The 23,115-nt window shown below is 44.7% G+C and overlaps 1 protein-coding gene across 3 annotated transcripts in view; it reads left to right on the top strand.

The window, feature by feature from the left end:
- The window catches only part of TTC23L (tetratricopeptide repeat domain 23 like), an 83,442-nt gene that overhangs the window by 9,390 nt on the left and 50,937 nt on the right, over positions 1-23,115 (top strand). For all 3 annotated transcript variants that reach the window (XM_069745971.1, XM_069745972.1, XM_069745970.1), the window contains 4 exons: positions 9,781-9,937; positions 11,955-12,080; positions 15,741-15,918; positions 16,479-16,587. In XM_069745971.1, coding sequence (XP_069602072.1) covers positions 9,781-9,937; positions 11,955-12,080; positions 15,741-15,918; positions 16,479-16,587 — 570 coding nt within the window. The remainder of the gene's footprint in view (positions 1-9,780; positions 9,938-11,954; positions 12,081-15,740; positions 15,919-16,478; positions 16,588-23,115) is intronic.

Below are 23,115 nucleotides of genomic sequence, written 5' to 3'. Positions count from 1 at the left end.
AAGGCACCTGGAATATGCAAATTAGCCTCCTGAAGCTTGAATCCCTGGTTTGGTGATGCTTTCGAAGCAGCTGGTCCCGGCTGTACCCAACGATCTTCTAGCTTAGGGAGACTTCGCTTCTCCCAGAAGGCACCTGGAATATGCAAATTAGCCTCCTGAAGCTTGAATCCCTGGTTTGGTGATGCTTTCGAAGCAGCTGGTCCCGGCTGTACCCAACGATCTTCTAGCTTAGGGAGACTTCGCTTCTCCCAGAAGGCACCTGGGAGCATTGTGTCCAGCATTCACAATGCTCTTTGTGCATTGTGTCCAGCATTGTGTCCAGCATTGTGTCCAGCATTGTGTCCAGCATGTCCAGCATTCTGCCCCATGGTCTCCAGTATTGCCCCGGTGTGTCCAGCAATCTGCCCCATGGTCTCCAGTATTGCCCCAGTATGTCCAGAAGTCTGCCCCAGGGTCTCCAGCATTGCCTCAGTGTCCTGAAATCTGCCCCATGGTCTCCAGTATTCAGTGTGTCCAGCAATCTGCCCCATAGTCTCCTGTATTGCCCCAGTGTGTCCAGCATTCTGCCCCATGGTCTCCAGTATTGCCCCAGTGTGTCCAGCATTCTGCCCCATGGTCTCCAGTATTGCCCCAGTGTGTCCAGCAATCTGCCCCATGGTCTCCAGTATTGCCCCAGTGTGTCCAGCATTGCCCCAGCCCCAGTCAGACATAAAGAAAAAAAAAAAAAAGTAAAATCCTCACCTCTCCCGTTCCTAGCGTAGGTCCGGTGCAGTCAGCGTCTCTCCGGCTCTGCGACGCTCAGGACAGAGAGGCAGAGCGGCGCGCACAGTAGTGACGTCATCGCGCCCTCTGCTCTGAGACGTCGCAGAGTCAGAGGACGCTGAAGCCGCAGGAACCAGGAGAGGTGAGTATTAGAGCGGGGGACGGGGTCCGGCGATGGGGGGAGCTGGCCCTGGTCGTGGCGGCGGACGGCGCCGCCCGAAGATTTAAAGGGGCGTCTTTTTTTTTTTTTTTTTTCCTTCTTCTCCTGCAGCGCCGGCCGCACCCCGCATTGTGCCGCCCGGGGCGGACCGCCCCCCCCGCACCCCCCTTCCTACGCCACTGCACCTGCTCTGTGATAGTCTCAGGGGTCTGTTTGAAGCACAGAGAGCATCATGAAGACCAAGGAACACAACAGGCAGGTCCGTGATACTGTTGTGGAGAAGTTTAAAGCCGGATTTGGATACAAAATGATTTCCAAAACTTTAAACATCCCAAGGAGCAAGTGCAAGCGATCATACTGAAATGGAAGGAGTATCATACCACTGCAAATCTACCAAGACCCGGCCGTCCCTATAAACTTTCATCTCAAACAAGCAGAAGACTGATCAGAGATGCAGCCAAGAGGCCCATGATCACTCTGGATGAACTGCAGAGATCTACAGCTGAGGTGGGACAGTCTGTCCATAGGACAACAATCAGTCGTACACTGCACAAATCTGGCCTCTATGGAAGAGTGGCAAGAAGAAAGCCATTTCTCAAAGATATCCATAAAAAGTGTCATTTAAAGTTTGCAACAAGCCACCTGGGAGACACCAAACATGTGAAAGAAGGTGCTCTGGTCAGATGAAACCAAAATAGAACTTTTTGGCAACAATGCTAAATGATATGTTTGGCGTAAAGGCAACACAGCTCATCACCCTGAACACACCATCCCCACTGTCAAACATGGTGGTGGCAGCATCATGGTTTGGGCCTGCTTTTCTTCAGCAGGGGAAGGGAAGATGGTTAAAATTGATGGGAAGATGGATGGAGCCAAATACAGGACCATTCTTGAAGAAAACCTGTTGGAGTCTGCAAAAGACCTGAGACTGAGACGGAGATTTGTCTTCCAACAAGACAATGATCCCAAACATAAATCTACAATGGAATGGTTCACAAATAAACGTATCCAGGTGTTAGAATGGCCAAGTCACAGTCCAGACCTCAATCCAATCGAGAATCTGTGGAAAGAGCTGAAAACTGCTGTTCACAAACGATCTCCATCAAACCTCACTGAGCTCGAGCTGTTTGCCAAGGAAGAATGGGCAAGAATTTCAGTCTCTCCATGTACAAAACTGATAGAGACAAACCCCAAGCAAAGTATTAAGTTAAAGGGGCTGAATAATATTGAATGCCCTACTTTTCAGTTTTTGATTTTCCACAAAAATTTAAAATAACCAATAAATTTCGTTCAACTTCACATTTGTGTTCCACTCGTTGTTGATTTGTCACCAAAAATTTACATTTGGTATCTTTAAATATGAAGCATGATATGTGGGAAAAGGTTGAAAAGTTCCAGGGAGCTGAATACTTTTGCAAGGCACTGTACATTTCACCATCTCCAAAAACTCCCTTTAAGGATAATTCCCATTGCATAAGGTGCTGGTACACTGCTCGGATATGACATTTTTGGGACCTCCTGAACTTGGAGGGGCAGTCGCTATGATGTGAGCCACAGCACCGGCACAGTAACACTCATGGCCCCGCAGCTCCGCAGAGAACTGTGACGGGGTCTATTACTTGGAGATGCGCTGCAAGAACAGCGAAGGGGAACAGCAACAGCAGCGTCCTCTTCATTCTCAAAATCAGTGGGAGTCCCAGAAGATGGTTCTCCCACTGATCATAGATGGCATGTCCTAGATCCTAGACATATTCCATCAGCTCATAAGCTGAGAAGCAACATTTATCCTAAGACCACCAAGCCCTATGCTATATAAAACTCCTAGACCACCAGGGATGTTGTAAAACCTACAGCCATAGGGATGCTAAGCACCTAGACATCCAGGGATACGAAATACCTAGACCACCAGGGATACTAAACACCTATACCACTATGGATACTAAACACCTAGACCACTATGGATACTAAACACCTAGACCACTATGGATACTAAACACCTATACCACTATGGATACTAAACACCTAGACCACTATGGATACTAAACATCTAGACCACCAGTCATACTAAACACCTAGACCACCAGTCATACTAAACACCTAGACCACTATGGATACTAAACATCTAGACCACCAGAGATACTAGACACCTAGAACACCTGGGATACTAAACACCTACACCACCAGGGATACCAAACATCTAGACCACCAGTCATACTAAACATCTAGACCACCAGAGATACTAAACATCTAGACCACCAGGGATACTAAACATCTAGACCACCAGGGATACTAAACATCTAGACCACCAGGGATACTAAACATCTAAACCACCAGGGATACTAAACATCTAAACCACCAGGGATACTAAACATCTAGACCACCTGGGATACTAAACACCTAGACCACTATGGATACTAAACACCCAGACCACTATGGATACTAAACACCTAGACCACCAGAGATCCTAAACATCTAGACCACCAGAGATACTAGACACCTAGATCACTAGTGATACTAAACACCTAGATCACCAGTGATACTAAACTGTTATGATTGGTAATTCAGTACCACAATGGACATAGAAGTCAGAGCACATACAGTGACCTGACAATAACCCAAAAACATAGAACGAGCTCTGAGACGTGGGAACTCTGCTGACCGCAATCCCTAATCCTCTCCAACCACACTAGAGGCAGCCGTGGATTGCGCCTAACGCTCCCTATGCAACTCGGCACAGCCTGAGAAACTAGCTAGCCTGAAGATAGAAAATAAGCCTACCTTGCCTCAGAGAAATACCCCAAAGGAAAAGGCAGCCCCCCACATATAATGACTGTGAGTTAAGATGAAAAGACAAACGTAGAGATGAAATAGATTTAGCAAAGTGAGGCCCGACTTTCTGAACAGAGCGAGGATAGGAAAGGTAACTTTGCGGTCAACACAAAACCCTACAAACAACCACGCAAAGGGGGCAAAAAGACCCTCCATACCGACTAACGGCACGGAGGTACACCCTCTGCGTCCCAGAGCTTCCAGCAAGCAAGAAAAACCAAATAAACAAGCTGGACAGAAAAAACAGCAAACAAAAATAACACAAGAGCAACTTAGCTATGCAGAGCAGCAGGCCACAGGAACGATCCAGGAGGAAGCAAGTCCAATACTAGAACATTGACTGGAGGCCAGGATCAAAGCACTAGGTGGAGTTAAATAGAGCAGCACCTAACGACTTCACCACATCACCTGAGGAAGGAAACTCAGAAGCCGCAGTACCACTTTCCTCCACCAACGGAAGCTCATAGAGAGAATCAGCCGAAGTAAAACTTGTGACCACAGGAGGGAGCTCTGCCACAGAATTCACAACAGTATACCCCCTTGAGGAGGGGCCACCGAACAAGATCGGGAGCATGGACATCAGAGGCAAAGACCCAGGAATTATCTTCCTGAGCATAACCCTTCCACTTAACCAGATACTGGAGTTTCCGTCTTGAAACACGAGAATCCAAAATCTTCTCCACAATATACTCCCCCTCCACCAAATCCGGGGCAGGAGGATCAACAGATGGAACCATAGGTGCCACGTATCTCCGCAACAATGACCTATGGAATACGTTATGGATGGAAAAAGAATCTGGAAGGGTCAAACGAAAAGACACAGGATTAAGAACCTCAGAAATCCTATATGAACCAATGAAACGAGGTTTAAACTTAGGAGAAGAAACCTTCATAGGAATATGACGAGAAGACAACCAAACCAAATCCCCAACACGAAGTCGGGGACCCAGACAGCGTCTGCGATTAGCAAAACGTTGAGCCTTCTCCTGGGACAAGGTCAAATTGTCCACTACATGAGTCCAAATCTGCTGCAACCTGTCCACCACAGTATCCACACCAGGACCGTCCGAAGACTCAACCTGCCCTGAAGAGAAACGAGGATGGAACCCAGAGTTGCAGAAAAACGGCGAAACCAAGGTAGCCGAGCTGGCCCGATTATTAAGGGCGAACTCAGCCAAAGGCAAAAAGGACACCCAGTCATCCTGATCAGCAGAAACAAAGCATCTCAGATATGTTTCCAAGGTCTGATTGGTTCGTTCGGTCTGGCCATTAGTCTGAGGATGGAAAGCCGAGGAAAAAGACAAGTCAATGCCCATCCTACCACAAAAGGCTCGCCAAAACCTCGAAACAAACTGGGAACCTCTGTCAGAAACGATATTCTCTGGAATGCCATGTAAACGAACCACATGCTGGAAGAACAATGGCACCAAATCAGAGGAGGAAGGTAATTTAGACAAGGGTACCAAATGGACCATCTTAGAGAAGCAATCACAAACTACCCAAATGACTGACATCTTTTGAGAGACGGGAAGATCTGAAATAAAATCCATAGAGATATGTGTCCAAGGCCTCTTCGGGACCGGCAAGGGCAAAAGCAACCCACTGGCACGAGAACAGCAGGGCTTAGCCCGAGCACAAATCCCACAGGACTGCACAAAAGAACGCACATCCCGCGACAGAGATGGCCACCAAAAGGATCTAGCCACTAACTCTCTGGTACCAAAGATTCCAGGATGACCAGCCAACACCGAACAATGAACCTCAGAGATAACTTTATTCGTCCACCTATCAGGGACAAACAGTTTCTCCGCTGGGCAACGATCAGGTTTATTAGCCTGAAATTTTTGCAGCACCCGCCGCAAATCAGGGGAGATGGCAGACACAATTACTCCCTCTTTGAGAATACCCGCCGGCTCAGACAAACCCGGAGAGTCGGGCACAAAACTCCTAGATAGGGCATCCGCCTTCACATTTTTAGAGCCCGGAAGGTACGAAATCACAAAGTCAAAACGGGCGAAAAACAGCGACCAACGAGCCTGTCTAGGATTCAACCGCTTGGCGGACTCGAGATAAGTCAAGTTCTTGTGATCAGTCAAGACCACCACGCGATGCTTAGCTCCCTCAAGCCAATGACGCCACTCCTCGAATGCCCACTTCATGGCCAGCAACTCTCGATTGCCAACATCATAATTTCGCTCAGCAGGTGAAAACTTCCTGGAAAAGAAGGCGCATGGTTTCATCACCGAGCAATCAGAACTTCTCTGCGACAAAACAGCCCCCGCTCCAATCTCAGAAGCATCAACCTCGACCTGGAACGGAAGCGAAACATCTGGCTGACACAACACAGGGGCAGAAGAAAAACGACGCTTTAACTCTTGAAAAGCTTCCACAGCAGCAGAAGACCAATTGACCACATCAGCACCCTTCTTGGTCAAATCGGTCAATGGTTTAGCAATACTAGAAAAATTGCAGATGAAGCGACGATAAAAATTAGCAAAGCCCAGGAACTTTTGCAGACTTTTCAGAGATGTCGGCTGAGTCCAATCATGGATGGCCTGGACCTTAACAGGGTCCATCTCGATAGTAGAAGGGGAAAAAATGAACCCCAAAAATGAAACCTTCTGAACACCAAAGAGACACTTTGATCCCTTCACAAACAAAGAATTAGCACGCAGGACCTGAAACACCGTTCTGACCTGCTTCACATGAGACTCCCAATCATCCGAGAAGACCAAAATATCATCCAAGTATACAATCAGGAATTTATCCAGGTACTCTCGGAAGATGTCATGCATAAAGGACTGAAACACTGATGGAGCATTGGCAAGTCCGAATGGCATTACTAGGTACTCAAAATGGCCCTCAGGCGTATTAAATGCAGTTTTCCATTCATCGCCTCGCTTAATACACACAAGATTATATGCACCACGAAGATCTATCTTGGTGAACCAACTAGCCCCCTTAATCCGAGCAAACAAATCAGATAACAGCGGCAAGGGGTACTGAAATTTAACCGTGATCTTATTTAGAAGGCGGTAATCTATACAAGGTCTCAGCGAACCATCCTTGTTGGCCACAAAAAAGAACCCCGCTCCCAATGGCGACGATGACGGGCGAATATGCCCCTTCTCCAAGGACTCCTTCACGTAACTCCGCATAGCGGCGTGCTCAGGCACAGATAAATTAAACAGTCGACCTTTTGGGAATTTACTACCAGGAATCAAATCGATAGCACAATCACAATCCCTATGCGGAGGTAGGGTATCGGACTTGGGCTCATCAAATACATCCCGGTAATCAGACAAGAACTCAGGAACCTCAGAAGAGGTGGATGACGAAATAGACAGAAATGGGACATCACCATGTACCCCCTGACAACCCCAGCTGGACACAGACATGGATTTCCAATCTAATACTGGATTATGGACTTGTAGCCATGGCAACCCCAACACGACCACATCATGCAGATTATGCAACACCAGAAAGCGAATAACCTCCTGATGTGCAGGAGCCATGCACATGGTCAGCTGGGTCCAATACTGAGGCTTATTCTTGGCCAAAGGCGTAGCATCAATTCCTCTCAATGGAATAGGACACTGCAAGGGCTCCAAGAAAAACCCACAACGCCTAGCATACTCCAAGTCCATCAAATTCAGGGCAGCGCCTGAATCCACAAATGCCATGACAGAATAAGATGACAAAGAGCAGATCAAGGTAACGGACAAAAGAAATTTTGACTGTACCGTACCAATGGTGGCAGACCTAGCGAACCGCTTAGTGCGCTTAGGACAATCAGAGATAGCATGAGTGGAATCACCACAGTAGAAACACAGCCCATTCTGACGTCTGTGTTCTTGCCTTTCAACTCTGGTCAAAGTCCTATCGCACTGCATAGGCTCAGGTTTATGCTCAGATAATACCGCCAAATGGTGCACAGATTTACGCTCACGCAAGCGTCGGCCGATCTGAATGGCCAAAGACATAGACTCATTCAGACCAGCAGGCATAGGAAATCCCACCATGACTTCCTTAAGGGCTTCAGAGAGACCCTTTCTGAAAATAGCTGCGAGCGCACCTTCATTCCATTGAGTGAATACGGACCACTTTCTAAATTTCTGACAATATACCTCTATCTCATCCTGACCCTGACACAGAGTCAGTAAATTTTTTTCTGCCTGATCCACTGAATTAGGTTCATCGTACAGCAATCCGAGCGCCAGGAAAAACGCATCAATATTACATAATGCAGGATCTCCTGGCGCAAGAGAAAATGCCCAGTCCTTAGGGTCGCCACGTAAAAAAGAAATAATGATCCTGACTTGTTGAACTGGGTCACCAGAGGAGCGAGGTTTCAAAGTCAGAAATAGTTTACAATTATTTTTGAAACTCAGAAATTTAGTTCTATCTCCAAAAAACAAATCAGGAATAGGAATTCTTGGTTCTAACATAGAATTCTGAACCACAAAGTCTTGAATACTTTGTACTCTTGCCGTGAGCTGATCCACACATGAAGACAGACCTTTAATGTCCATCGCTACACCTGTGTCCTGAACCACCCAAATGTCTAGGGGAAAAAAAAGGCAAAACACAGTGCAGAGAAAAAAAAATGGTCTCAGAACTTCTTTTTTCCCTCTATTGAGAATCATTAGTACTTTGGGCCTCCAGTACTGTTATGATTGGTAATTCAGTACCACAATGGACATAGAAGTCAGAGCACATACAGTGACCTGACAATAACCCAAAAACATAGAACGAGCTCTGAGACGTGGGAACTCTGCTGACCGCAATCCCTAATCCTCTCCAACCACACTAGAGGCAGCCGTGGATTGCGCCTAACGCTCCCTATGCAACTCGGCACAGCCTGAGAAACTAGCTAGCCTGAAGATAGAAAATAAGCCTACCTTGCCTCAGAGTAATACCCCAAAGGAAAAGGCAGCCCCCCACATATAATGACTGTGAGTTAAGATGAAAAGACAAACGTAGAGATGAAATAGATTTAGCAAAGTGAGGCCCGACTTTTTGAACAGAGCGAGGATAGGAAAGGTAACTTTGCGGTCAACACAAAACCCTACAAACAACCACGCAAAGGGGGCAAAAAGACCCTCCTTACCGACTAACGGCACGGAGGTACACACTCTGCGTCCCAGAGCTTCCAGCAAGCAAGAAAAACCAAATAAACAAGCTGGACAGAAAAAACAGCAAACAAAAATAACACAAGAGCATTTAGCTATGCAGAGCAGCAGGCCACAGGAACGATCCAGGAGGAAGCAAGTCCAATACTAGAACATTGACTGGAGGCCAGGATCAAAGCACTAGGTGGAGTTAAATTGAGCAGCACCTAACGACTTCACCACATCACCTGAGGAAGGAAACTCAGAAGCCGCAGTACCACTTTCCTCCACCAACGGAAGCTCATAGAGAGAATCAGCCGAAGTACCACTTGTGACCACAGGAGGGAGCTCTGCCACAGAATTCACAACACTAAACACCTAGACCACCAGGGATACTAAACACCTAGACCCCCAGTGATAATAAACATCTATACCACCAGTGATACTACTCATCTAGACCACTATGGATACTAAACACCTAGACCACCAGAGATCCTAAACATCTACACCACCAGGGATACTAGACACCTAGACCACCAGAGATCCTAAACATTTACACCACCAGGGATACTAGACACCTAGATCACCAGTGAAGACATTTATTATTTCTAAGACGTAAGCAAGCTGGTGATCAGCTCTGGTTACTTGTCTGTCCCTATAGTTTAGAGGGGGCTTGAACAGGGGACCCCCTATTATTATATCAATGCGTCCTAATGGAATATCGAGAAGGGTTGTTCAGTTGTGACAATCCCTTTAATGTCATAGATTTCCAGGGATGATATTAACCTCTTAACCATCAGGGCTAAATACTTAAAGAGACATTGACTAGAATTAGTAACTCTGAGAGCAGGACCACGGGGAGAGTGTACAGAGTAATGATGACTATAATGTCGTTTTTGCGGTGACTGATTTTTGCAGGTTTACCAGTCCAAGCCAGACAACACGCCGAATCTGCCAAAAACATCCTGCTGCGAGGGGTGGACATGTCAAAATCCACAGAAGAGAAGAGAGAAGTGCTGGGAACCCTGGTGACCATTTACTACACTCTGGGGGTGTCTCACCTAATGCAAAATAAATATCCTTTAGTGAGACCCCAAGCAGCGAGTGCTTTCCATAGGCCCACGGCGTGATCTCTAGTCCAGTCCTCAGAATATAATACGACACTGCCTTCTTCAGGAGGAGTTGATTGCTGATAAATGTGAACACTCTCAGCAGCACAGAGTATTTCAGCACCATGCTGTGATTTATGTGGCCCATATATTTATATACAGTGGGGCAAAAAAGTATTTAGTCAGTCAGCAATAGTGCAAGTTCCACCACTTAAAAAGATGAGAGGTGTCTGTAATTTACATCATAGGTAGACCTCAACTATGGGAGACAAACTGAGAAAAAAAAAATCCAGAAAATCACATTGTCTGTTTTTTTAACATTTTATTTGCATATTATGGTGGAAAATAAGTATTTGGTCAGAAACAAAATTTCATCTCAATACTTTGTAATATATCCTTTGTTGGCAATGACAGAGGTCAAACGTTTTCTGTAAGTCTTCACAAGGTTGCCACACACTGTTGTTGGTATGTTGGCCCATTCCTCCATGCAGATCTCCTCTAGAGAAGTGATGTTTTTGGCTTTTCGCTTGGCAACACGGACTTTCAACTCCCTCCTAAGGTTTTCTATAGGGTTGAGATCTGGAGACTGGCTAGGCCACTCCAGGACCTTGAAATGCTTCTTACGAAGCCACTCCTTCGTTGCCCTGGCGGTGTGCTTTGGATCATTGTCATGTTGAAAGACCCAGCCACGTTTCATCTTCAATGCCCTTGCTGATTGAAGGAGGTTTGCACTCAAAATCTCACGATACATGGCCCCATTCATTCTTTCATGTACCCGGATCAGTCGTCCTGGCCCCTTTGCAGAGAAACAGCCCCAAAGCATGATGTTTCCACCACCATGCTTTACAGTAGGTATGGTGTTTGATGGATGCAACTCAGTATTCTTTTTCCTCCAAACACGACAAGTTGTGTTTCTACCAAACAGTTCCAGTTTGGTTTTATCAGACCACGGGACATTCTCCCAAAACTCCTCTGGATCATCCAAATGCTCTCTAGCAAACTTCAGACGGGCCCGGACATGTACTGGCTTAAGCAGTGGGACACGTCTGGCACTGCAGGATCTGAGTCCATGGTGGCGTAGTGTGTTACTTATGGTAGGCCTTGTTACATTGGTCCCAGCTCTCTGCAGTTCATTCACTAGGTCCCCCCGCGTGGTTCTGGGATTTTTGCTCACCATTCTTGTGATCATTCTGACCCCACGGGGTGGGATTTTGCGTGGAGCCCCAGATCGAGGGAGATTATCAGTGGTCTTGTATGTCTTCCATTTTCTAATTATTGCTCCCACTGTTGATTTCTTCACTCCAAGCTGGTTGGCTATTGCAGATTCAGTCTTCCCAGCCTGGTGCAGGGCTACAATTTTGTTTCTGGTGTCCTTTGACAGCTCTTTGGTCTTCACCATAGTGGAGTTTGGAGTCAGACTGTTTGAGGGTGTGCACAGGTGTCTTTTTATACTGATAACAAGTTTAAACAGGTGCCATTACTACAGGTAATGAGTGGAGGAAAGAGGAGACTCTTAAAGAAGAAGTTACAGGTCTGTGAGAGCCAGAAATCTTGATTGTTTGTTTCTGACCAAATACTTATTTTCCACCATAATATGCAAAAAAAATGTTCAAAAAACAGACAATGTGATTTTCTGGATTTTTTTTTGTCAGTTTGTCTCCCATAGTTGAGGTCTACCTATGATGTAAATTACAGACGCCTCTCATCTTTTTAAGTGGTGGAACTTGCACTATTGCTGACTGACTAAATACTTTTTTGCCCCACTGTATCAGATTCAAATCCACTTGTATGTTCATTTTTATCGTTGAAAAGGGGGACGACAGCTAAGGCGCCATTTTATTTTTTTTTGGAGCATGGATGTTGAGTGACATGTCATCAGATCATCATAACATATCAGTGAGCGGAGACCCCCACTAAGAAGGGGCCAAGCGACCAATTCTGCTCTGCTACACAGTTTCATGTTGTCAGCCTTAATGGTCGCACTGGTAGAGAATCGTATCTGAGTTTGCAGAAAGTGGAGAAAATTGTGGAAGAACTGGAAGAACTTCAGGAGAAGACGTCGGTTCTTGGCAAAGTATCTGACAAGGACATAGCGCTGGCGCTGGGGAGGTGAGCGGAAATGTACCGGCAGCGGCAGGAAACTGGTTAATAGATTACCCGTAATTGTGGTGATCACTGTACTCCTCCCAGTTTACCTTCACCCCTTTAAAGAGGATCATTTCTCATCTACTGTGTGAAGGGGAGGAGAAGAGCAGAGCTGTGTGTCATTACCAACACTTCTCAGCATCTATCCCAGGCATCAGCAAATAATGTAGAGTGCCGTATTTAAGGGCACACAACTCTGCTCTCCTCTCTCTTTGCATTGTAAGAGCTTTGTGACATGAGAAGAAGAGCAGAGCTGTGTGTCATTAAATACAGCACTCCATAGTATTCCTTGTTGCCTGGGATAGATGCAGGGAACTGTTGGTAATAACTCACAGCTCTGCTCTCCTCCGGAAGCCACAAAGCTTTTACTACTGGCATCAACTGTGTGAAGGGGAAAGAGAGCAGAGCTGTGTATCATCGGAATAATGTAGAGTGCTGTATTTAATGACACAAAACCCTGCTCTCATCCCCAGGTCTCAAAGCCCTTATTGCCCACATCTTCTGTGCAAAGGGGGAGAACAGCAGTGCTGTGTTTCATTACAAACACAACCCCTGGCCAGTATGCCAGGCATTGGGGAATGCTGCCGTAATAACTGGCAGAAATCCAAATAAGTGTATGTGACACTCTGTAGCTCCCATACATCACTCCCAATCCCTGTGATACTTGCAGAGAGTGGTTTGTAATGACACACAGAGTTCTGCTTTCCTCCCACTTGGCACAGAAGATACTGGCACTAAGAGCTTTGTGACCTGAGGGGAACAGCAGAGCTGTGGGTCATTAAATATACCTTCCTGCATTATTCCCCGATGCCTGGGTAAGATGCAGGGAGGTGTTTGTATTGAAACACAGCTCTGCTCTCCTCCCACTTGGCACAGTAGATGCAGGAAATAGGAGCTCTGTGACCTGGGGAGGAGAGCAGGGTTGTGTGTCAATGTAAATACATCTTTCTGTATTATTCTTCAATGCCCGTGTTAGGGAAGTGCCAATTGTAAGATGTGTGTGACCTAGGCGAGAGAGCCATGCTGTGTGTAATTATATGTCCTGCTATGCCTTATTCCCTGATATCTGGCAAGTGTATATGATGACACACAGCTCTGCTCTCCTCCCCTGCACAGCGATCGCCGGCAGAAAGAATTGTACGACCTGCATAGACCATATCAAAATTCTAGAAAATTCTTCCAGTTCTGTGAGATTCCTGGGACGTCTTTCACCCTCTGCTATTTTGAGGCCACAGATTTTCAATGATGTTCAGATCAGGGGACTGTGAGGGCCATTGTAAAACCCTTCAGATTGCATCTTTGGAGGTCGTCTGTTCTGGATTTTGACATGTGTTGAGGATCCTCTTCCTCTTTTCACCTTCAGCTTTTTTACAGATGGTGTTTAGTGATGAGCGAGTATGTTCATTGCTCAGGTTTTCCCCGAGCACGGTCGGGTGGTCTCCGAGTATTTGTGACTGCTTGGAGATTTAGTTTTTGTTGACGCAGCTGCATGATTTACAGCTGCTAGCCAGCCTGAGTACATGTGGGGGTTGCCTGGTTGCTAGGGAATCCCCACATGTAATCAAGCTGGCTTGCAGCTGTAAATCATGCAGCTGAGGAAACAAAAACTAAATCTCTGAGCAATCATTAATACTCAGAGACCACCCGGGCGTGCTGGGGAAACCCGAGCAACGAGTATACTCGCCCATCACTAATGGTGTTATGTTTGCATCAAGAATTTGTTGAAATTTAATTGAATCCATTCTTCCCTCTACCCGTGAAATGTTCCCTGTGCCATTGGCTGCAACATAACCCAAAATCATGATAGATCCATGTTCCTTTCCTGAAATTCTGGGCCCTTTTTTCGCCACACATATCTTTGATCATTGTGGCTAAAGATTTCTATTGTAACTTCATCAGTCCACAGGACTTGTTTCCAAAATGTATCAGGCTTGTTTAGATGTTCTTTTGCATACTTCTGACTCTGAATTTCATGGTGAGGACACAGGAGAGGTTTTCTTCTGATGACTCTTCCATACAGGCCATATTTGTGCGGGTGTCTCTGAACAGTAGAACAATGTACCACAACTCCAGCATCTGCTAAATCTTTCTGAAGGTCTTTTACAGTCAAAGGGGGTTTCTGATTTTCCTCTCTAGCAATCCTACAAGCAGCTCTCACTGAAATTTTGCTTGATCTTCCAGACCTTATATTGACCTTCGCTGTTCCTGGTAACTGCCATTTCATAATCACATTTCAAACTGAGGAAAGGGCAACTTGAAAATGCTTTGCTATCTTCTTATCCTCCACCACTTCCATAGTGCTCGGCAGCTGCTTAGAAGAGCCCATGGCTGCTGTGTTTTGGCAAAGGATAGAGGAGGCCAGCATTTTATAAATCTTGTAAATTTACATCACCTGGCCTTTCCTAACGATGACCGTGAACAAGCCATAACCCTAACGGGCTAATTAAGCTCTGAGGCCTTGGTGAAAGGTATCTGAATACACAAATCTCCAAGGGTGCCCAAACTTTTGCATTGTCCCAGTTCACTTTTTGTAATTTATAAAATGTAAAAGATAAAATATATATTTTAAATTTTTGCCTAAAATACAAAGGAAATGTGTCGACTCATCTGTAACTTTAGCCCTTTTAGATCATTTCATCTTCATCTTGCTTAACTGTTCACAATAATAGTAATTTTGACTAGGGGTGCCCAAACTTTTACATATATAGGCTGGAACTGCACATGTAATTTTGATGGGGTTAAACCTAAGACATAAATTTGTCTAAAATATAAGGAAAAGTATAAAGGAAAGACCAAGACGCCTCTTCTCTTATATCCACGTGTGTTTGTGTAGATCAAATACAAGCTACATTTGTGATTCCCGTATTAAAGGGGTTGTCCACCCTCCCAAAGATTGCCTTAAAAGCCATAAAATATTCACCTTTCTGACCGCCACTGCTCCTTCTCCAAAGCCGGTGGTGTCCCCCTGCTTACTTCGTCTTCTGGACGAACAGGCAAGTGGTAACACTGTGCCCATCACTGGTCCTGCTCTCAGCTGATACAATGTATCCAGTGCAGACAATGCTCTGTGAGCGAAACATTCCGGACTCCAGACTGCTACATTGTATCCAGTGCAGACAATGCTCTGTGAGCTAAACATTCCGGACTCCAGACTGATACAATGTATCCAGTGCAGACAATGCTCTGTGAGCAAAACATTCCGGACTCCAGACTGATACATTGTATGCAGTGCAGACAATGCTCTGTGAGCTAAACATCCCGAGCTCCAGACTGATACAATGTATCCAGTGCAGACAATGCTCTGTGAGCGAAACATCCCAAGCTCCAGACTGATACATTGTATCCAGTGTAGACAATGCTCTGTGAGCGAAACATTCCGGACTCCAGACTGATACATTGTATACAGTGCAGACAATGCTCTGTGACTCCAGACTGCTACATTGTATACAGTGCAGACAATGCTCTGTGAGCGAAACATTCCGGACTCCAGACTGATACATTGTAACAATCCAGCGGAGATCTGTGCAGCGGCTGCTGATGTGTTTAGCTCGTAGAGCATTGTGTGCACTGGATACATTGTATCAGTGGAGAGCAGGACTAGACATGTCTACCTTGGTTTTCCAGGGCCTGTGTGATGCAGGACAAGCTCAGCTTAGCTATGAATTTCTTCGAACAAGCTGTGAAGATCGTCATCTCATCTGAAGGAGACAGCTCCGCGGAACTGATAAGTATCTACCGAGACATGGCCCGGACGGAGCAGATGAAGAAGAGGCACGAGCCGGCCATTCACTACTTGCTGCAGGTCAGTCGCCATCATATCACAGCCGTGAAGGTGGTGACCAGGGCTATGATATTGATGAGGTCACACAGCTCCCTACATTGTGTAGTGGTCGTTGTTAACTCCGTACCTGAGAACGACCACCACATATTGTATGGCGCTGCGTCTTTCCGTTCTGCCACAGGATTTGGTAACACCTCCTCTGTGGGGGCGTCAGATGTTGGACCCCACCGATCTAATATTGATGACCTATCCTAAGAATAATCCTCAATAGCAAAGTTCTGGAAAATGTCTTAAAACTGGGAAGACAGGCCATGAGGCCACCATTGTCCCCCATTGCAGGGGTAGGTTTTCACCCTCTGGTACTGCACTACTGAATTATTATCTTCCACCATTGTTCTCTGTGTGCAGGGTTGTATTTGCTTTACACAGTAAGGTTACACTTGTTTCAAAGGGGAATGAAAATGTCCTCATGGGGCCTGGACTATATATGACATGTGGTATGTCGGGGCACTGACAAATATTTCACATTGAGGCTTCTTAGATGTTTTTTTTTATCTCTTCCTCACATGGTGTCTGTATAGGCCCATTCTATATGCCAGGCCGTATATAAGAAACTGAGTGAAGAGGCTGCACAGACCGGGCTGCTGTTAGCTAAGGCCTACGCCGCCGCCGGACATTGTGAATATAACGGTAAGTGAAGCACATTTTATAGATTCTGTCTCTGTACTGTGACATCACTGTGTGTATTATCCCTGTACTGTGACATCACTGTGTGTATTATCCCTGTACTGTGACATCACTGTGTGTATTATCCCTGTACTGTGACATCACTGTGTGTATTATCCCTGTACTGTGACATCACTGTGTGTATTATCCCTGTACTGTGACATCACTGTGTGTATTATCCCTGTACTGTGACATCACTGTGTGTATTATCCCTGTACTGTGACACCACTGTGTGTATTATCCCTGCACTGTGACATCACTGTGTGTATTATCCCTGTACTGTGACATCACTGTGTGTATTATCCCTGTACTGTGACATCACTGTGTGTATTATCTCTGTACTGTGACATCATTGTGTATATTATCCCTGTACTGTGACATCACTGTGTGTATTATCTCTGTACTGTGACATCACTGTGTATTATCCCTGTACTGTGACATCACTGTGTGTATTATCCCTGTACTGTGACATCGCTGTGTGTATTATCCCTGTACTGTGACATCACTGTGTGTATTATCCCTGTACTGCGACATCACTGTGTGTATTATCCCTGTACTGTGACATCACTGTGTATTATCCCTGTACTGTGACATCACTGTGTGTATTATCCCTGTACTGTGACACCACTGTGTGTATTATCCCTGTACTGTGACATCACTGTGTGTATTATCCCTGTACTGTGACATCACTGTGTGTATTATCTCTGTACTGTGACATCACTGTGTGTATTATCCCTGTACTGTGACATCACTGTGTGTATTATCCCTGTACTGTGACATCACTGTGTGTATTATCCCTGTACTGTGACATCACTGTGTGTATTATCCCTGTACTGTGACATCACTGTGTGTATTATCCCTGTACTGTGACATCACTGTGTGTATTATCCCTGTACTGTGACATCACTGTGTGTATTATCCCTGTACTGTGACATCACTGTGTGTATTATCCCTGTACTGTGACATCACTGTGTGTATTATCCCTGTACTGTGACATCACTGTGTATTATCCCTGTACTGTGACATCACTGTGTGTATTATCCCTGTACTGTGACATCACTGTGTGTATTATCCCTGTACTGTGACATCACTGTGTGTATTATCCCTGTACTGTGACATCACTGTGTGTATTATCCCTGTACTGTGACATCACTGTGTATATTATCCCTGTACTGTGACATCACTGTGTATTATCCCTGTACTGTGACATCACTGTGTGTATTATCCCTGTACTGTGACATCACTGTGTGTATTATCTCTGTACTGTGACATCACTGTGTGTATTATCCCTGTACTGTGACATCACTGTGTGTATTATCCCTGTACTGTGACATCACTGTGTGTATTATCCCTGTACTGTGACATCACTGTGTATTATCCCTGTACTGTGACATCACTGTGTGTATTATCCCTGTACTGTGATATCACTGTGTGTATTATCTCTGTACTGTGACATCACTGTGTGTATTATCTCTGTACTGTGACATCACTGTGTGTATTATCCCTGTACTGTGACATCACTGTGTGTATTATCCCTGTACTGTGACATCACTGTGTGTATTATCCCTGTACTGTGACATCACTGTGTATTATCCCTGTACTGTGACATCACTGTGTGTATTATCCCTGTACTGTGACATCACTGTGTGTATTATCTCTGTACTGTGACATCACTGTGTGTATTATCCCTGTACTGTGACATCACTGTGTGTATTATCCCTGTACTGTGACATCACTGTGTGTATTATCCCTGTACTGTGACATCATTGTGTGTATTATCCCTGTACTGTGACATCACTGTGTGTATTATCCCTGTACTGAGACATCACTGTGTATTATCCCTGTACTGTGACATCACTGTGTGTATTATCTCTGTACTGTGACATCACTGTGTGTATTATCCCTGTACTGTGACATCACTGTGTGTATTATCCCTGTACTGTGACATCACTGTGTGTATTATCCCTGTACTGTGACATCACTGTGTGTATTATCTCTGTACTATGACATCACTGTGTGTACTATCCCTGTGCTGTGACATCGCTGTGTGTATTATCCCTGTACTGTGACATCCCTGTGTGTATTATCCCTGTACTGTGACATCGCTGTGTGTATTATACCTGCACTGTGAAATCGCTGTGTGTATTACCCCTGCACTGTGACATCGCTGTGTGTATTATCCCTGTACTGTGACATCGCTGTGTGTATTATCCCTGTACTGTGACATCACGGTGTGTATTATCCCTGTACTGTGACATCACTGTGTGTATTATCTCTGTACTGTGACATCACTGTGTGTATTATCCCTGTACTGTGACATCACTGTGTGTATTATCCCTGTACTGTGACATCACTGTGTGTATTATCCCTGTACTGTGACATCACTGTGTGTATTATCCCTGTACTGTGACATCACTATATGTATTATCCCTGTACTGTGACATCGCTGTGTGTATTATCCCTGTACTGTGACATCGCTGTGTGTATTATCCCTGTACTGTGACATCGCTGTGTGTATTATCCCTGTACTGTGACATCGCTGTGTGTATTATCCCTGTACTGTGACATCACGGTGTGTATTATCCCTGTACTGTGACATCACTGTGTGTATTATCCCTGTACTGTGACATCACTGTGTGTATTATCCCTGTACTGTGACATCACTGTGTGTACTATCCCTGTACTGTGACATCACTGTGTGTATTATCTCTGTACTGTGACATCACTGTGTGTATTATCCCTGTACTGTGATATCACTGTGTGTATTATCCCTGTACTGTGACATCACTGTGTGTATTATCCCTGTACTTTGACATCACTGTGTGTATTATCCCTGTACTGTGACATCACTGTGTGTATTATCCCTGTACTGTGACATCACTGTGTGTATTATCCCTGTACTGTGACATCACTGTGTGTACTATCCCTGTACTGTGACATCACTGTGTGTATTATCTCTATACTGTGACATCACTGTGTGTATTATCTCTGTACTGTGACATCACTGTGTGTATTATCCCTGTACTGTGACATCACTGTGTGTATTATCCCTGTACTGTGACATCACTGTGTGTATTATCCCTGTACTTTGACATCACTGTGTGTATTATCCCTCTACTGTGACATCACTGTGTGTATTATCCCTGTACTTTGACATCACTGTGTGTATTATCCCTGTACTGTGACATCACTGTGTGTATTATCCCTGTACTGTGACATCACTGTGTGTATTATCCCTGTACTGTGACATCACTGTGTGTACTATCCCTGTACTGTGACATCACTGTGTGTATTATCTCTATACTGTGACATCACTGTGTGTATTATCTCTGTACTGTGACATCACTGTGTGTATTATCCCTGTACTGTGACATCACTGTGTGTATTATCCCTGTACTCTGACATCACTGTGTGTATTATCCCTGTACTTTGACATCACTGTGTGTATTATCCCTCTACTGTGACATCACTGTGTGTATTATCCCTGCACTGTGACATCACTGTGCGTATTATCCCTGTACTGTGACATCACTGTGTGTACTATCCCTGTACTGTGACATCACTGTGTGTATTATCCCTGTACTGTGACATCACTGTGTGTATTATCTCTGTACTGTGACATCACTGTGTGTATTATCTCTGTTCTCTGACATCACTGTGTATATTATCTCTGTACTGTGACATCACTGTGTGTGTTATCCCTGTACTGTGACATCACTGTGTGTATTATCCCTGTACTGTGATATCACTGTGTGTATTATCCCTGTACTGTGACATCACTGTGTGTATTATCCCTGTACTGTGACATCACTGTGTGTATTATCTCTGTTCTCTGACATCACTGTGTATATTATCTCTGTACTGAGACATCACTATATGTATTATCCCTGTACTGTGATATCACTGTGTGTATTATCCCTGTACTGTAACATCACTGTGTGTATTATCCCTGTGCTGTGACATCACTGTGTGTATTATCCCTGTACCGTGACATCACGGTGTGTATTATCCCTGTACCGTGACATCACTGTGTGTATTATCCCTGTACTGTGACATCACTGTGTGTATTATCCCTGTACTGTGACATCACTGTGTGTATTATCCCTGTACTGTGACATCACTGTGTGTATTATCCCTGTACTGTGACATCACTGTGTGTATTATCCCTGTACTCTGGCGTCACTGTGTGCTTTCTCTGTACTGTGACATCACTGTGTGTATTATCTCTGTACTGTGACATCACTGTGTGTATTATCCCTGTACTGTGACATCACTGTGTGTATTATCTCTGTACTGTGACATCACTGTGTGTATTATCCCTGTACTGTGACATCACTGTGTGTATTATCCCTGTACTGTGACATCACTGTGTGTATTATCCCTGTACTGTGACATCACTGTGTGTATTATCCCTGTACTGTGACATCACTGTGTGTATTATCCCTGTACTGTGACATCACTGTGTGTATTATCCCTGTACTGTGACATCACTGTGTGTATTATCCCTGTACTGTGACATCACTGTGTGTATTATCCCTGTACTGTGACATCACTGTGTATTATCACTGTACTGTGACATCACTGTGTGTATTATCCCTGTACTGTGACATCACTGTGTGTATTATCCCTGTACTGTGACATCACTGTGTGTATTATCCCTGTACTGTGACATCACTGTGTGTATTATCTCTGTTCTCTGACATCACTGTGTGTATTATCTCTGTACTGTGACATCACTGTGTGTATTATCCCTGTACTGTGACATCACTGTGTGTATTATCCCTGTACTGTGACATCACTGTGTGTATTATCCCTGTACTGTGACATCACTGTGTGTATTATCCCTGTACTGTGACATCACTGTGTGTATTATCCCTGTACTGTGACATCACTGTGTGTATTATCCCTGTACTGTGACATCACTGTGTGTATTATCCCTGTACTGTGACATCACTGTGTATTATCCCTGTACTGTGACATCACTGTGTGTATTATCCCTGTACTGTGACATCACTGTGTGTATTATCCCTGTACTGTGACATCACTGTGTGTATTATCCCTGTACTGTGACATCACTGTGTGTATTATCCCTGTACTGTGACATCACTGTGTATTATCCCTGTACTGTGACATCACTGTGTGTATTATCCCTGTACTGTGACATCACTGTGTGTATTATCTCTGTACTGTGACATCACTGTGTGTATTATCCCTGTACTGTGACATCACTGTGTGTATTATCCCTGTACTGTGACATCACTGTGTGTATTATCCCTGTACTGTGACATCACTGTGTGTATTATCCCTGTACTGTGACATCACTGTGTGTATTATCCCTGTACTGTGACATCACTGTGTATTATCCCTGTACTGTGACATCACTGTGTGTATTATCCCTGTACTGTGATATCACTGTGTGTATTATCTCTGTACTGTGACATCACTGTGTGTATTATCTCTGTACTGTGACATCACTGTGTGTATTATCCCTGTACTGTGACATCACTGTGTGTATTATCCCTGTACTGTGACATCACTGTGTGTATTATCCCTGTACTGTGACATCACTGTGTATTATCCCTGTACTGTGACATCACTGTGTGTATTATCCCTGTACTGTGACATCACTGTGTGTATTATCTCTGTACTGTGACATCACTGTGTGTATTATCCCTGTACTGTGACATCACTGTGTGTATTATCCCTGTACTGTGACATCACTGTGTGTATTATCCCTGTACTGTGACATCACTGTGTGTATTATCCCTGTACTGTGACATCACTGTGTGTATTATCCCTGTACTGAGACATCACTGTGTATTATCCCTGTACTGTGACATCACTGTGTGTATTATCTCTGTACTGTGACATCACTGTGTGTATTATCCCTGTACTGTGACATCACTGTGTGTATTATCCCTGTACTGTGACATCACTGTGTGTATTATCCCTGTACTGTGACATCACTGTGTGTATTATCTCTGTACTGTGACATCACTGTGTGTATTATCTCTGTACTGTGACATCACTGTGTGTATTATCCCTGTACTGTGACATCACTGTGTGTATTATCCCTGTACTGTGACATCACTGTGTATTATCCCTGTACTGTGACATCACTGTGTGTATTATCCCTGTACTGTGACATCACTGTGTGTATTATCTCTGTACTGTGACATCATTGTGTATATTATCCCTGTACTGTGACATCACTGTGTGTATTATCTCTGTACTGTGACATCACTGTGTATTATCCCTGTACTGTGACATCACTGTGTGTATTATCCCTGTACTGTGACATCGCTCTGTGTATTATCCCTGTACTGTGACATCACTGTGTGTATTATCCCTGTACTGCGACATCACTGTGTGTATTATCCCTGTACTGTGACATCGCTGTGTGTATTATTTGTATGTGTTATCCCAGTACTGTGACATCACGGTGTGTATTATCCCTGTACTGTGACATCACAGTGTGTATTATCTCTGTAC

This window comes from Ranitomeya imitator, chromosome 1 (assembly GCF_032444005.1).
Source record: "Ranitomeya imitator isolate aRanImi1 chromosome 1, aRanImi1.pri, whole genome shotgun sequence".
In the NCBI taxonomy this organism is placed as follows: Eukaryota; Metazoa; Chordata; class Amphibia; order Anura; family Dendrobatidae; genus Ranitomeya; species Ranitomeya imitator.
The sequence above is the reverse complement of the archived record's forward strand: the minus strand, read 5'-3'. Positions and strand labels throughout refer to the sequence as shown.